The sequence below is a fragment of the Cyphomyrmex costatus genome, unplaced genomic scaffold (genome assembly GCF_001594065.2).
Source record: "Cyphomyrmex costatus isolate MS0001 unplaced genomic scaffold, Ccosl1.0 scaffold24, whole genome shotgun sequence".
In the NCBI taxonomy this organism is placed as follows: Eukaryota; Metazoa; Arthropoda; class Insecta; order Hymenoptera; family Formicidae; genus Cyphomyrmex; species Cyphomyrmex costatus.
This window is the reverse complement of record NW_017276477.1, coordinates 293,211-308,725: the sequence shown is the minus strand read 5'-3', so window position 1 is coordinate 308,725 and position 15,515 is coordinate 293,211. Positions and strand designations below refer to the sequence as shown.

General features: G+C 30.9%; 1 protein-coding gene across 4 annotated transcripts; it reads right to left on the bottom strand.

Moving 5' to 3' along the window:
* Nucleotides 1-4,082: 4,082 nt before the first annotated feature.
* Nucleotides 4,083-12,363, bottom strand: LOC108774199 (synaptotagmin 1). Of its 4 annotated transcripts, none has more exons than XM_018540250.1 (10): nucleotides 12,279-12,363; nucleotides 7,490-7,616; nucleotides 7,172-7,294; nucleotides 6,618-6,763; nucleotides 6,438-6,536; nucleotides 6,130-6,324; nucleotides 5,658-5,834; nucleotides 5,187-5,438; nucleotides 4,560-4,789; nucleotides 4,083-4,151 (listed from the first exon to the last, which is right to left on the bottom strand). In XM_018540250.1, the coding sequence occupies exons 2-9, from the start codon at nucleotides 7,611-7,613 to the stop codon at nucleotides 4,595-4,597; spliced, it is 1,311 nt and encodes a 436-aa protein (XP_018395752.1). In that variant the 5' UTR covers nucleotides 7,614-7,616; nucleotides 12,279-12,363; the 3' UTR covers nucleotides 4,083-4,151; nucleotides 4,560-4,594. The 4 variants fall into 4 exon arrangements, with proteins under 4 accessions (XP_018395752.1, XP_018395751.1, XP_018395749.1 ...); XM_018540249.1 differs by having other exon boundaries at nucleotides 11,995-12,351; XM_018540247.1 differs by lacking the exon at nucleotides 12,279-12,363 and adding an exon at nucleotides 8,460-8,509.
* Nucleotides 12,364-15,515: the final 3,152 nt, after the last annotated feature.

Here is a 15,515-nt window from a genome sequence, read left to right as displayed (position 1 = left end):
ATATATATATATATATATATATGTGTGTGTGTATATATATTTATATATGTATATATATGTGGGTATATATATATATATTTCAATGAAATTAATATTTCTTTTCAATAATGTTATCTTTTTTAATCAATAATTTATAGTAAAATTTATATATTTGTAAATATACTTTTTAGGAAATTAGCACAATATATACTACTGAAAATGGAAAAAAAATATAAAAGTTTCATACAGATATTAAAAAAAAATATTCTTAATGTCTATAGGATTTCTGATCATCCCAAGTATGTTATGAAATGGACGCTACTAGATGCTTTTATTATTATTATTACTAAAACTCGATAACGCATATATATAACTTCTCTCTTAGTTTATTAAAGCTAAAATTGTACCAGCAACTTATAATTAAAAGAAGCGATGATCAACCAATAAACTCACAATTAATGAAAAGATTTACGATTAACATATTTTATAATATATTACAAAGGCATACACGTGTACGTGTAGCTTGAATAAAAAAAATGTTTGATCGTGTATAGCTTCCCATTCTCAAAATCAATTATTTTGACTAATCATAAAAATTTGCACACGATTTTAAAATTTATTTTGAAATTAAACAGCTTTCGTCATGCAACAAAGGATTGCATGTAAAAAAATAAAACATAAAGAATTAATATTTTCTTCTATACTATATCAAACGCATTACTTGCTACTTGTATATCTCTTTCTCATTCTCTCCGTTTCTGTATTTCATATCAATCGCGTCTCTCCACATAGATATCTTCTTGGAAGCATCCAATGATATATATCGGCATAAATTTTGTTCGCTACTTTAATTCGGCGATACATTTAACTAACGGATCATTTAATGCAAGTCAGAATAAATAGGCCTGTTTTGCGATTTACGACTAGAAGCGGTATAATTCACGATAAATATAATTCACGATACCATGTATATTAAGTATATGTGTGTATGCGTATAATGGGTGACACACTGAGTAGAAAATTGCATATAGTTACACGTAAAAAGCTAACGCGATTGCATATTGCACGATATGCAATTTCTTCTTTGAAAATCGGATTGCATGGTTTCAAGTTTATGTATATACCATATGGCTCATTGATCAAAGCGTATTGTTTGTCTACATAAGTCGACTAGTAAAATATTACAATCAATATATCTGCGATAAAAACTTTCCCAACAAATTATCTTATATCTGCATTCAACGTCTATATCCATCAAAGTAACACGTATATTTTTAAAAATATTTTAACAGCGAATCATAACAGACTCAAAACAAAATAACAGATAGTACAACTGTTTTTATGTGACGCAATTTAATATAATAATGTGGTATTAAAGAGATTATAATAATGGAATATAAAATATATATATATATATATATATCAGGGTTAGATAAGTTAATATTTTTTTTAAACTAAATTAAATTAAAGTTAATGACTTATAAAATTAATAAAATTAAGTCAAAAGTTGAATGAATAAAAAATTAACTTAACTAAAGTTAAAGACTGAATTTTTTTTAACTTTAGTAAAAAAAAAGTTAATTTTACAAAAAAATTATTTTTGAGATGAGAATATAACTTTTCTTAAAATGAAATTACATTAAATAACAATTACAATATATAGATTATTAGGTTTAATTAAATTAAATTTTTTTATTTACATATAAGTTATATGATATAATTATCATAAAATACAAAATATACTGATACTGCAGATAATATTATACATGTAAAAATTAATAATAAATTATTAATTATTATTAAATTAAAAATAATTATTAAATTTCATTACTTAATTTTTCGATTAAAAATTAAGCGTATGTCACAAAAATCAAATATATTTAATAAATAATTTCAAACAACGTTAAGAAAAGAATTCTTATTTAAAATACTTTAAAAAGAAAATCATATAAGAAATCATAAGAGATAAAAAGTTTCAATTTAAAAAAAGTTAATAAATTAAAGTTTAAAAGTAACTAAATTAAATTAAAGATTAATGCATTTAAAATTAACTAAGTTAAATTAAGAGTTACTAATTTTTTAACTTTTCTTTAACTTTTAACGTTTTAACTATAGTTATTACCCAACCCTCTGATATACACAGGGCGAGACAATAACTTTGTCTACCTTAAATATCTCCGTCATTTTTATATATAAAAATATTGTAATTACACAAAAATTGTACGATATCAAGAGGATTATAATACATGCTAGTTATAATTTTTTTAAATGGAAGCGCTTCGGAGATTTCAAGGTCATCTCCTTTTTTTTTTAATGATATGCTATACTTTTTTAACCTTGGTATAATAGTGGGTGCTTAGACGATTTCAACGACCTATAATAAAGATCATTCGTTATTAAATAAAAAAGTAAATACTTCTTTATTTACCTGCTGATCTTTTATTATAGGTCGTTGAAATCATCTAAACACCCGCTATTACACTAAGATTAAAAAAGTACAGCATACACCATTTAACAAAATGGAGGTAACCTTAAAATCTCCGAAGCGACTTCGCTTAAAAAAATTATAACTATTATGGTTCTTTTGATACTGTATAACTTTTATAATTACAATATCTTTATATCTCTAAAAATAGCGGAGATATTCAAGGTGGATAAAGTTATTGCCTCACCTTGTATATATACATTTATATATTATATATATATATATGTATATATAACTTTATCAAATAAATTCATAAACTCTTTGGTGGTGTATGTATCATTGTACGTTATACTACGTGCAAAATATCGCCAAATTACAAATTCGTGTCATTTTATTTAATAATAGAAAGTCATTTATGCGAGTATATATATGTATATATATATATATAATTGAATCTAAATGCTCCGAATCAGTGTCTGATATACTTAATTCTCCTCGCGTGGATATTATTTATTTCACTTTAACGCATCAAGAGATTTCCGTACGAATGGTGCATAATCCGAATGTCTAACATGAAGGTACATCGCAGATTCAAGCATTACTTCGCGCGTTGCACGAAAATATATCGTACACCGTTACACTCGGAAATCAATACGGAAACCGTTCACCGTCGCTAAAAGTAACGTTTATGCACGTTCACCAAGCTACGGCTTCAATCTTTCGAGTGCACGGAGGAGTTCAGTGCAACCTGCAATCTCGATTCTTTTCGAAGCAATTTAAAGTAAAACGCTGAATCGCGAGAATAAGTAATAAAACGACGTTGTACGTTAACATTACATTAAAAGTCTCAGCAAAAGGAAAAATAGCGCAAAGAGCAAAAGTTTAAGACAATAGTACGTAAATTAAATATACCGAGCACATATATAATTATTTTTCTACAAGAGATGCCTCTTTCAAAATGACAGGACGCGGAAGAAACTATTTTATTATATAATTAATTTAATTTCAGCTTATTTCGAATTATAATTATGCATTTATGTTATGAATAGCATTTGCTATTTTCTAACTTTGTGCAGCTTTGTCTCTGTTTCCTTTTTACCGAGTCTCTTAATTTGTACAATTCGTATTTCGGAATCTTTTGTAAATCCAAATAATATGTTATTATCCATTATTAATCGTTTCGCATATAGACACAATTGTGAGCATTCGCACCATCATCATTATATATGTATATTCTTCCCTCGGAAGAAGATTATGCCGCTATTTTTACGGACAATACAATTGTTTTATACTTCATAACACGAACGATATATTTAGAAAGTATATTACGAAAACTTGTGATCAAACGAATGTGAATCAAGATGGAAGCCTATCTAAGAAATAATGCTGTAGATATTTCCTTGAAGCAATGATATTTTTTGCAAATCTTCAACATTTTCTTCACTTAATCAATATCTCAAAAAAGACGCGTTACTTAAAATCATTCAACGTTACATCTACAGAGAGAGAAGTATATTAAATATACGTATATATACAAGACACTACATTCTTCATGTGGGAACATATTTTAATGTTAAATCCTTCATGATTGGTATTTTTATCGTTTATCATAAATTATTAATATCTATTAAATATGGATTTGTTTTATCTTTCCCTATAGATTTTTTTTTCTTTTTTTCTCTCGTTTTTTATACCTCTTTCTATTTCTTTTATTCTTCTTTGTTGCCTTTTCTCTCGATCAATTATCCTGTAAAGAGAGGACGCTTTAAAATATTCTTTATCGTAGAACTTTATAAAGTGAAATAGGCAAGACAAAACAAGAAGGAAACCGCTCGGGTTCACTTGACAAGTTATCTCACAACGAAAAGAACCCAACTATCCAGAAACATAGTTCTTTTTTTCTTTTACATGCCGTTTATTTTTGTCTGGAGAACAATATACTAAAAGTTCATTAAAATCAAAGAGGGACAGTTTGGTCCCTTTCTTTGTCAGTAATTTTAATGAATTTAATATCTAAATTAGTATTCAAATTATAATTTCGAGATTCATAAAATCCTTAAAAAGAAGTTGCCTTTTTAATTATTCAAAACACTTGTTAAAAATAAAATTATTCTAAAAGTTCTTTATATATAATAAGCTCTATTAAAACACTGACCGTATATATGTGTTTTAATTGGAAAATCAACATTTTTAATCCTTCTTATCTCCATCTTCAGGATCTTTCAGCGTGTGCCACTGAGCGATCGGGCGCCTGGGAGACGCTAGCATATCAGACCAGTGTCTCAATTCCGTTCCACTCGCATTGTATCCCAATACTACCTTTCCAATCGGTTCTGATGTGCCAATGCGATCATAATCTACTACAGTCACGACAAGTTGTACTTTCTGAAAGATCACATAAAATATTACAGTAATTGAATTTTTACATATTATTGTTCGAATACATTAAAGTCAGGATACAATATTACGTATCGATGTAAATATAAGAGGGAATAATTTATAGCATATAATAATAAAAATAATGATTACTGTTACTATACACCTGAATTTTTTATCAACTAATTATAAAAGTAAAATATTCTTAAAGCAATTTTCTTATTATAAGAACTATATAAGTAAATAAAACTGTCCATATCAATTGTTAAATTGTGCTTTATAATTCTTGTAAGTGGTTTTTCCTTAATTATTAACTTTAAATCGTGATGCTCAATTTTCACAATTTTTTCACAATTATTACTTAATGATTAAAAATGTTTATAATAAAGTGTATTTTCTTGCGTACCTGTATCTGCTCGAAAGGTACCTCGAAAGTGAATGATTCGTTGTAATACGGATTAAGAGTGCATTTCTTGATCGACGTTTTCTTCTTCTTCAATCTCTTTCCATTTTGCATCAACGCGATCTTAACGTAAGGATCTGAGAGACCACCGACATCCATCTTCTTCAGATTCTTAGCTTCCAAAATAACTACCGTAAGCTTGCCAGCTGTTGGTACATATCTCAACGAGAAACATATGTCACCCAGTTTATTATCCTGCAAGTAAAGGCAATTTCTGTTTAATGTATTATATATACTTTAACGTGCAATATACGAAATTTGAATTGTTAATTTTTAAATTATTGTTATACTTAGACATTTCTTTCATTTCAGCAAAGAAAAATATAAATTCTTCAATTTAAACAATGTAAGTATATCTTATTTTTGTATGTATTGCATTATACGTATATTGTTTTATTTCTTCGATTAACTTACTTGTCCACCTTCGCCTTCAACACTTTGTAATTCCCTCCATTCTTCAATCGTTTGCGCTAGATCTATTTGACAGAGCGGCACCTTTACTTCGCCGATCTGATCGTGTTTCGAAAATCTATCAAAGTCGAAGATGGCAAAGACCAGAGTTTTATTCATAGCATCGGCATAAGGAACACCCTAAACAGAAAATTATTTATTAACACAAATATTAAACAGATTATTATAACAATTTTCACACTTTAATTAGTGACATAAACAAATAAAAAAAATGTTTAACGCTTTTTAAGGATTATCCTCGCACATTATATTGAAGTTGTACATAACATAAATATATGTAAAATTATCTATAATGTGTAAAAAATTATAGCTTCTTTTAATAAGTTCCCAAGTAACACTTATTGGTTCATATACGTTTTATATTCTATTTCCTTTTTTTTTTTATATATTAGAGACATTATAATTCTTAACTAACCTTAAACGTAAAAGTTTCATTGAAGATTGGATTTAACGTCTTTCTATGAACTTTTGTCTCGAATTTCTTCTTCTTATCCGGTAATAAATACACTTTTACGTATGGATCTGACGTACCACCCATATCCAATGCTGGCAGTTCTTCCGCTTGTATTACTGTCACGGCAAGACTGTTCGAATTAAAATCATATTCGAGCTGAAATTAAGTATCAATTTATTTTAGTGAATTCAAATCTTAGATAATCTATTTATTTTTAATTTTCTAGCAATTAGCATTGAAAGAAAACGAAAAGATGGAACAATTTGTACCTTATACTGTAGTTTTCCAAGCTTAACTTCACTCTGCTTACTCTCAGCTTCGTCGGGTTCTTCAGCATTGTCCGTCAATTCTTCCATATCCGGCTGAACCTTCGCATATCGAAGTGGATTCCACGAGTGTAGAGTGTGTTTCTAATGTCTACATTAAGTCACGGCATACTGAATACATACCTTGTCCTTGTACGTACTCCCCAAAAGCTGCACAGACTTCAAGTCCACAGCTCCCTTCAATCCCTTCTTGCCATCTTTGGAGCGTCGTTTGCGACAACATCTTCGTATACAGCAAAAGCAGATTCCAAGAACAATTACGCCTACGACTGTATAGAAGAGAAATACATAAATACATTATAATCAAATTTCAATATAAATTTGGTATGTATAATTGTGTATTATACAAATTTATTTGGAACAAGTACATTCTATGCACATTCGAGCAGAAAAAAATATGTATGTACAGCACATACTTATACGTAAATGTAAATAACACACACACAATAAATATATAAAAAAATATTTTAAATAAGCGTTTACAAAATAAAGTAATCTCGTTTTTATCTATTTCTTCTTTACAATACTTGAAATTCTTTATAATACTTGAAATTAGAAATAAATTATTTTAGTTACTGTTTGATACTAGATATACATATACTTCAAATAAAATAAGTTTTCTCAAATTAATTGATTGCGATTATAAATCGCCTTCCTGAAAGTTGCATCTCTATTACCTATTAAAATAGCAACAAGACCCCATGGTGGTATTCCTGTTTCTTCTACGAGACTGTTCTTCAATTTCTGAATTTCTTTTTCGATAGTCTTTTCTGCGCTTTTGGTTACAATCTCTTCCGTTGCTGGAAACAACAAGTTTTAAACTAACACTTGGCAAGAAGAATTGTAGATTACATGTATCTGCATTCAAAATCCAGCACCAATATAGTACATATTAACGATTAAAATTTAATATTTTGCGACGTGATAAAAATGTAAGCTAAAATTTATTGGTTATTGTTTTTGAAAAGAGAGAACAGAATCACGATAATACTTACTGACACTCTTTTCATAACCATCTGTACCAAAGAGAGATACGTCCGCCTCAGTTGCGTCAATGCTCGATTGTGTTTCTTCGTTACGCGGTTTAGAAGCGTTTGCGTCTTTTGTGAACGGTGGCATTTTCTGCATTAAAATAATATTATTGTAAATACACCATATTCGGCAAGGTAGTGCATCCCACTACGACATTTTACACGACTAAACATAATAATTCTTCTAATAATAACAATTCTTATCTCTCAATTATAGTTTACTAATAATGAAGCAATCGAAGGCAACTTGATCTTATTTTCCCGGGACGGATTAAATCAATTTGTTTAATCAGCAAAATATGAAGATTTAACGTAGCACAGCAAATACATGACGCGCACAACCAACAACGGACGCTGCTTGAGATTTCGTAATCTATGAGAGCGCGTTTCCGCGCACAGCAGTTTCAAGCCGCATGCGTATCTAAAAAGGCTTTTTTTAGTTAAGCACGACGAACGTATTATTAAGGAAAGCACGTAATAGTAATACATATACGATATTTGTATACGCGTCGTATTGTATTTCTCGTGTGCAGGACGTGTCGTGTGCAAAGTAAAAAATAGCACCGCGATGTAAACAATAGATAGCCATTCATAAAGGATAATCGCAGCCCTTTATAATTGCATCTTGACACGGAGTCTTCAAAGGGAAAGCTATTTCAAGAAATTTCTTCCTCGGGATTCTTTTCTATTCGAGAGAATCTTCAAACTGATTTTCATTATCGGAGTTTTCTTTCGAATTATCATTATTAGGGTAAATTCTGCGACAAATCCATAATAACGACCGGATAGATCTGTTGCCCGAGCTAGCATTTCGACTTTCGCCGACATGTATCGACAGAAAGCAGTGTCTTTGCAAAAAAAAAAAAAAAAGGTTGCCAAGGAAGAGAGAGAGCTGAAAGAGAACAAACGTGCAGGTATAAAAGCGATGTATTACCGCGCGCATGGCGATGTATTATCGAGCAGCGCGTGGGAGTTCGTCCGCACACCATCCTATAACTGAACGACGGGCGAAAGAAATAAAGGGAGATGAGATAGGAAGTTATGAGAGATAGAAAAAATTGTGAGAGATTTCGTATAAAGAGCTACAAAATAAAAAAATAAAAAAAAAAGGGAAAAGTACGAGACTGAAGTACGTTTCGCAGTGAGACTCGAATCAAATTGTACAAGGAATAAAATATGAAATGTTCTCGTAAAAAAACTTAGCTTTTCGATGACTCTATTTGTCACGCATAAAATCACAAGACATACAATTTTGTATAAAACTAAATGCATTAAATTAATAATGCATAATGTATATTACGAATGTATTGCTTGCATTTGTTAAAAATTATTAAGCCATTTAATTTTTTTCTGTATCATACTTTAATAGCGTATAAAACATAGATTATTTTAAAGGATATTAAAATATAATAATGATTTAAGAGCATTAATAATTGTTAAATTATCAATGCTTTTCAATTATTTCTTTCTTTATTATCTCAAAAAGTTTACAAATATTTTATAAACAATATTGTATAAATTATTATACAGAATTTAAATTAGTGTAGAAAAATTTGCATTATGTTTTTACTAGACGAAAAAATGTATCAAAAATTATTTCAAGCGTAAAAGATTCATTTATCGCATTTATCATTTATTCTAAAGAAAATCTCTAGGCTGTGAAAAGTTTAAAATACTTCCACTAATTTATTTCATAAATCTTAATCCATTGAAGCAAATATAACATAAAATTCTCTATCTTCAGAAAATTTATCGTTATCAATAAAGTGTTCCATGTTTTGCAAAAAATATTTCTTGCTCTCTTTCATTTTTCAACACAAAAGAATTCTTTGCAAAAAGATGAACTTCCTTCAATGTAACCCGCTGTTTGATTAAAAGAGTAAAAAAAGTAATTATCCAAAATTCTGACATCCGATTTATAAATACAAATCAGTCTATTAAGTACGTACAGTTAAAATATCCATGTTTTATATGATTAGACTATAGATTGAGTGAATTATCTGAACGTATATAGCCAAGCGACTCCATATATGAGTGCGTATGCGTAATCGAACCGTTTTAAAGAGCAAATCAATACAAGGTACTGATAAATAAACAGCTGGCTGAATAACGTTCGCAACCGTCACTTGCATAATATTGTATATTATATTTTCTAATTATAAATATATAGAATATTATATTTCCGTAAAATCAATAACGAAACTCGAAATATTAATAATAAGAAGGAAAGGATATAAATTTTATAAGCGTTGTGATGGGGGTACAGCAACTCCATAATGTAATAACAGTTTGGAAAGTTTATATATCGATTTATTTATATCACACACATGTCTTCCCGAAATATCCGAGTCAATTGAGAGTAAAACTCTTACGCGGCGGTACACTTTCTCCTTCCGCATCTCTTTGCGTGTCAACGTCAACAGCTGTTTTCCGTAAGTTACTGAAATGACACTTGTCATACTTGGCTCAGCAGATGTTTAAACGTTGCGAAAAAGAAGAACACTTATTTACAGTGTCATTTTGCAAACAGGAGTACGTAAGTGCAATTTGCAGTCATGACGAAAATGACAATAAATTCTAAAGTAGCATCTAAGCACTTTCGATTTATGATGGACATCCATTTAGAAAAATAGACAGTTAAGAGTTGCTTCGTTTAACCATTCAGAAATGTACAATTCGTACCACAGTTGAAAACATTTAGACCATCTCTTCGTAATATTCAGTACGTTATAAATTATACAACGCGTTATATAATTAAATAATAATATACTTTTTATTTTTTATAACAAAAAATCGTGCATTTTTCCAATGTATTTTTACAAAATTTGTACAGTTAATTTTTTGAATAATCAAGAAATAACAATAATGTATTGCGAGCACGAAATTTCTTTTAGGTTCATAATATATTTTGCTAACGTTTAAAAAAGGTAATTATATATATCATTAATACAAATATAAACTATTTAAAATATAAAGTGAGTACAGGAAAACACTTATTAATGTAAAGAAAAACAATAAGACACAAATATTGACTTATATGCCTTTAAAAAATAAATTAACTTAATCAGATTTTAAAGACATAACACAATAAAAGAACAAGATGCGAAGGGTATCTTCTCTTTTTAAAATAATGGTCGTTCGACTATAAATCGCCTACGTTCTTCTCAAAGACAATTTACCACGATCGTTCTTGGAATATCCAACGCTCCTTTTATAAATGGACATCCCCATAATCGCAGTCAAGCGTGAGCAAAAGTATTAAGTTGTGAGTAAGATGGAATATACGTTTCTTCCCTAATATTATATAAACGCAGGACACCACTAATATATATATAATTAATTCTTTTAATTACGCGTATCAATCTATTAAATAATTCCATAAATCACTGAGTATGTAAATCAATGTGGATCCTTTAATAAATGCTTTATTCGTTCGTGTTTCCGATTCAGCATTTTGCATTTTTAAAAATCAAATGATTCTTGCATAAGTTTCGAGACTGTGATATCGATGTATCTATATATATATATATATATATATCACAGTCAATTTTAGTAAATGTATACATTCATTACAGTAGACTACAGTAACTCCATGCATTTACTGAGTTAAAACTTTAATTGCATATTATACATACGTAAAAAATTAAAACGACAATTAAATCAAAATTTCGATCAATAACGGTCAATAACGAAGAAAAATTATTAATAAGGATCAGGAAATTTTATCATGTATCATATGGGTATCAAAAATGATTTCTTTATATATTTCAAACATTCTGTACGTTTTATCTCATTACAAATATTAATTATAATAATTAACTTTAAGTGAGAATCTAAATCTGAATATAAAGAATCCAAAATTTTACTATATAGAAATAAAATCTTTTTCTGCTTCTATTTATCAGCATATTTACGGCAATTTCTTTTGTATATCTTTTTCTTTTCTTTCTGATTGATAAAATTTAAGAAGATTCAGAATTTGCTGTAATTTATCTGTGACTCTTCATAATTACATTAATTTCTTCGATTGCTGCGTAGGGGTGGAATCGTGTATACTGTAATTTATATGAGGAAAGGAACGAAAATCCGAGAGGATGAGAAAAATGACAGGAAGGAAGAAGAGGGAACTTCATTGACCAGCGAATAACGCTCCTTAAAAGGGCAGAAAGCGGTTACTTCACCTCGGGAAAAATATTTATCCTCCCCTGAAATTTATTTCTCGAAATCTGTATTATCCTTGGCGAGAGATACAGGCTCCGTCGAATGAAAAATAAATTGTGCAGCTTAAGATGGTAAAATAATTAAAAAAAAAAAAAAAGAAAAAAAGACACGTTTCCCGAGAGCCAAGACCGGGGGTGGTTTCCAATTATATTCACGCGACGGGTAATCGATTTCTAATTTTACATCCGCCACGGAGGATTTATCCTGGTAAGATGGATTATATATCGTTCGTCCGGAATGGTACTCACGACACGGAAGCTGTCGTCGGATCTCTACACCCTCTCTTTCTCTCTCTCTCTCTCTCTCTCTCTCTCTCTCTCTCTCTTTCACTCTCTTCTCTCCTCGAGCTGGTTCCTCCTTTGGGCGTTACTCGGCGGCGGCCTCGACTCGGCCTGTAACTACTTGCGGACCCGCGCGTATCGCGTATATCGGATACAGATGCAATTTTGCGAGTCGGATCTATCCTTCGTGCTCGTATTATAAGCGCATCGCGCGATGCGTCGTCCGCGCGGCAATATAGCGATGAACGAACCGAAAAGGGATGAAAATTCTATTCCGCTGTAACACCACGACAGTCTCTCTCGTCGACGACGACGACGACGGCGGCGACGACGACGACGATCACGACGACGACGGCGACGACGACGACAGTGGGACGGAGAGCGGAGTGCGCCTGACCGGTGCTGGCGAACGCGAATATGGCCGTCGACGTAAATCGATAAAACGCGTTACGTTTTCCGGCGGCGGCGTTTCGACGCGCCGCTCCGAGCCGACGCTCTGCGTCGTTACCTTTTCGTCACCCCTCACCCGCACCCCTGGCCCAGGAATTCGCGAAGCCAGGGTCTGCGACGATGATAACGAGGAGCGAGTACTGACGCGACGTCATCAGCGCGCGCGGACGTGAAACGTTAATTCTTTTTTCTTCTTTTAATAATAATTACCCCTCTCTGCGTTCCGACAATGACGATGATACAATTATCGGTGGGTGACGTCAGCCTATCCCAATGATTTTAAATAAAGATTGGTTTATTATTATTAGTTTCTCATCGATACGACAATCAGAAAAGGGTAAAGGGCATCCAAATGTCGGAGCGTACAGACCAATACATATCTTTCGCGTTTCTTCACTCGGAACGCACCTTGTACGCGCAGCGGTCCCAAAATCTTCCGCGCGCAATATGTGATTTTTAATTAGAACTTAATTCGCCGTATTAATTATGATATTCACTTGTAATCGTGAAAAATATTTTATGCGATCATTACCATATTTGTTTAGAACTTGAAGATTTTACGTATAACGGCTCGGTCATCCTGCCGAATAATATAAAATCAAATTGTGTATATATATGGAAAGTATATTTTATGTGCGACAGTACGACTTTTTTTTTCATTGAGGAAAATATATCGATGAGCTTGTTGCCAAAACAGAAAGAAGCGTATAGTCACATATATCCCGAGACGTGTGTCTCAATGGAGCGCATATACTCGAATCGATCTATTAGAACAGAAAAATCTTTTGGAATATTTACCACAAGCCTTTCTATTAAAATGAAATCTCATATTGAAACCAAAATAAATCTGTCACGTGTTTTTAGCGCAAAAATAATAATACAGAAGAAGGAGAACTTGAAAAATAATTGCGGAAATAGTACTAAAACTCTTGGTGTAATCTTTGCAAACTTAATGCATGTATAGTCATGTTACGCTATTGCTACACGCTGAATTATCTATAAACAACCTATCTTTTGCATTTATGAAATTAATAAAGTGATGAATTTTTGTTGTTGAAGCAAAATTAATTTTAATGTAAGCAGAGTATCTCATTATACAAAGTACACAAATTTATATTTATTATAAATATATTGTATGCATAAAATCTCTTGTACCGATTGATCTAATACGTCTGAAACGAAAGATGTGTCGTATGATAATTTCTATTGTTCATAGTTCATTTTATTTAAAAAAAAAAACAAAAAAAAACGCTATCTTATAGTTAAAAATGCACACTCGTACATACACGCACACGCGTGTGTTTATATATATAGTATCTAATTCTCAAAATAGTAATTTTCCGTAGTAATAATAGTAATAACAACGATGTTCAGAGATATTGATCGCAGGCAAACGCAAATATAATCTAGAACTCGCGTACGAAGAGGCAAAACGATACTTTCCGAAAGATGGAATATTGTGATTGTAGGGAAATCGATTTGTAACATTATTCCAGTCTCTCTCTTTAGCTCTCAAACACATATGTATGCATACACCCGACTGATTGTGAGTAGACACAAAGTGCTATATAAAGTTTCGTAATTCTATAAAAGCTTCATTTTTACTGAAATAGCAACGAGTTGAAGAATAGAGTATATATACGTATATTTGTCTATAGATACATTAAAAAATTACACACATGTAGCTCTCGTGTCAATGATACTTCCAATTCCACGATCCTATACTATAAAAGTTATGTTGACACGATAAATATAGAGCATTAATCTATATACTTATTATATATATATATATATATATTATACACTTATAATTATAGAGCTTATATTGATGTAATCTTTCAAATGTAATTTATTGATATTTTGATTGACACTATAATAATTATTACAATAATATATAATATTATTATCATTTTTATTGTATTAAGTCAATCGAAAAGTTCCATCCGTCTTTTTGCAAAACGTATATGATTTTATTTAAGAAACAAAATGAAAAAGTACATCAATCAAAATATTGTCCATCGTTACAGCAATGACTTTTTCCCATCTTTCGGGCAGCAAAAGCGAATTCCGCGACGAAAGAATGATTCATCCTTGGAGGCTACCCAGTCGGAGACCCATTTTTCATAAGAATTGAAGCGTTTCTCAGTAAGTGCGTGTGCCATTGACCGAAACAAGTGGTAGTCGGACGGGGCACAGTCTGGTGAATAAATCGCATATAGGGTAGCACTCTTCCCAGCGAAGTGCTCTTCCAATCCAATGTTTCTTTAACAGCTTTAGTAACGTAGGGTCGAGCGTTATCATGAAGCGAAATTACTTTATGCCGTTTTGTCTGATATTCTGGTTCAAAAACCCCTTTCTTTGTTGCCTGGCAAACAGAATTTTGCAGGTGGTTCTTCGCCTTTCGATGTCTCTTGGCTTAAGTTCATGGGACCCATTTTCCTTCCTTGTAGACCTTTCCTAAGGCTTTTAAACAATCGGAAACAACAAATTGAGCACAATTTAATGCTTCTGCAAGTTGTGTTTGCATTTGATATGGGTCTTCCATCATGCCTGCAGTTCTTAGCAGAACCTAGTAGGCCGATTCAAAATTAGTGATGCCGATTCTTGTATCGATATGCATCGAGAATCGATTCATTTTGCTCTTGAAGAATCTTATATTCTCAAGCGATTCTTTATGTTAAAACTTGAATTCTGTTATTGAGACTTGAATTCTTTATTCTACATATTATATTCAAAGAAATATATGTATATAGACGTAATATAAATATTTTATTTATAGGTATAGACTTTAATGAAAAAATATAATCGAGAATTTTATAACAAATAACAAACAGTACAATTATTATATAGTGAAATGTTAACAATAACAATTACCTTTATAAAAGAGAAGAGAGAGAGAGAGAAGTACTAAATTATTTATTTTTTTAATTCCTTTCAAAAAAGAAAATGCATTCCTTAAAATCTTTCTTATTTAATTCAAGCTCACGCTAAATTAATAAATTTAATTGAACTGTAAGGCCTTACATGAACGCTCTAAT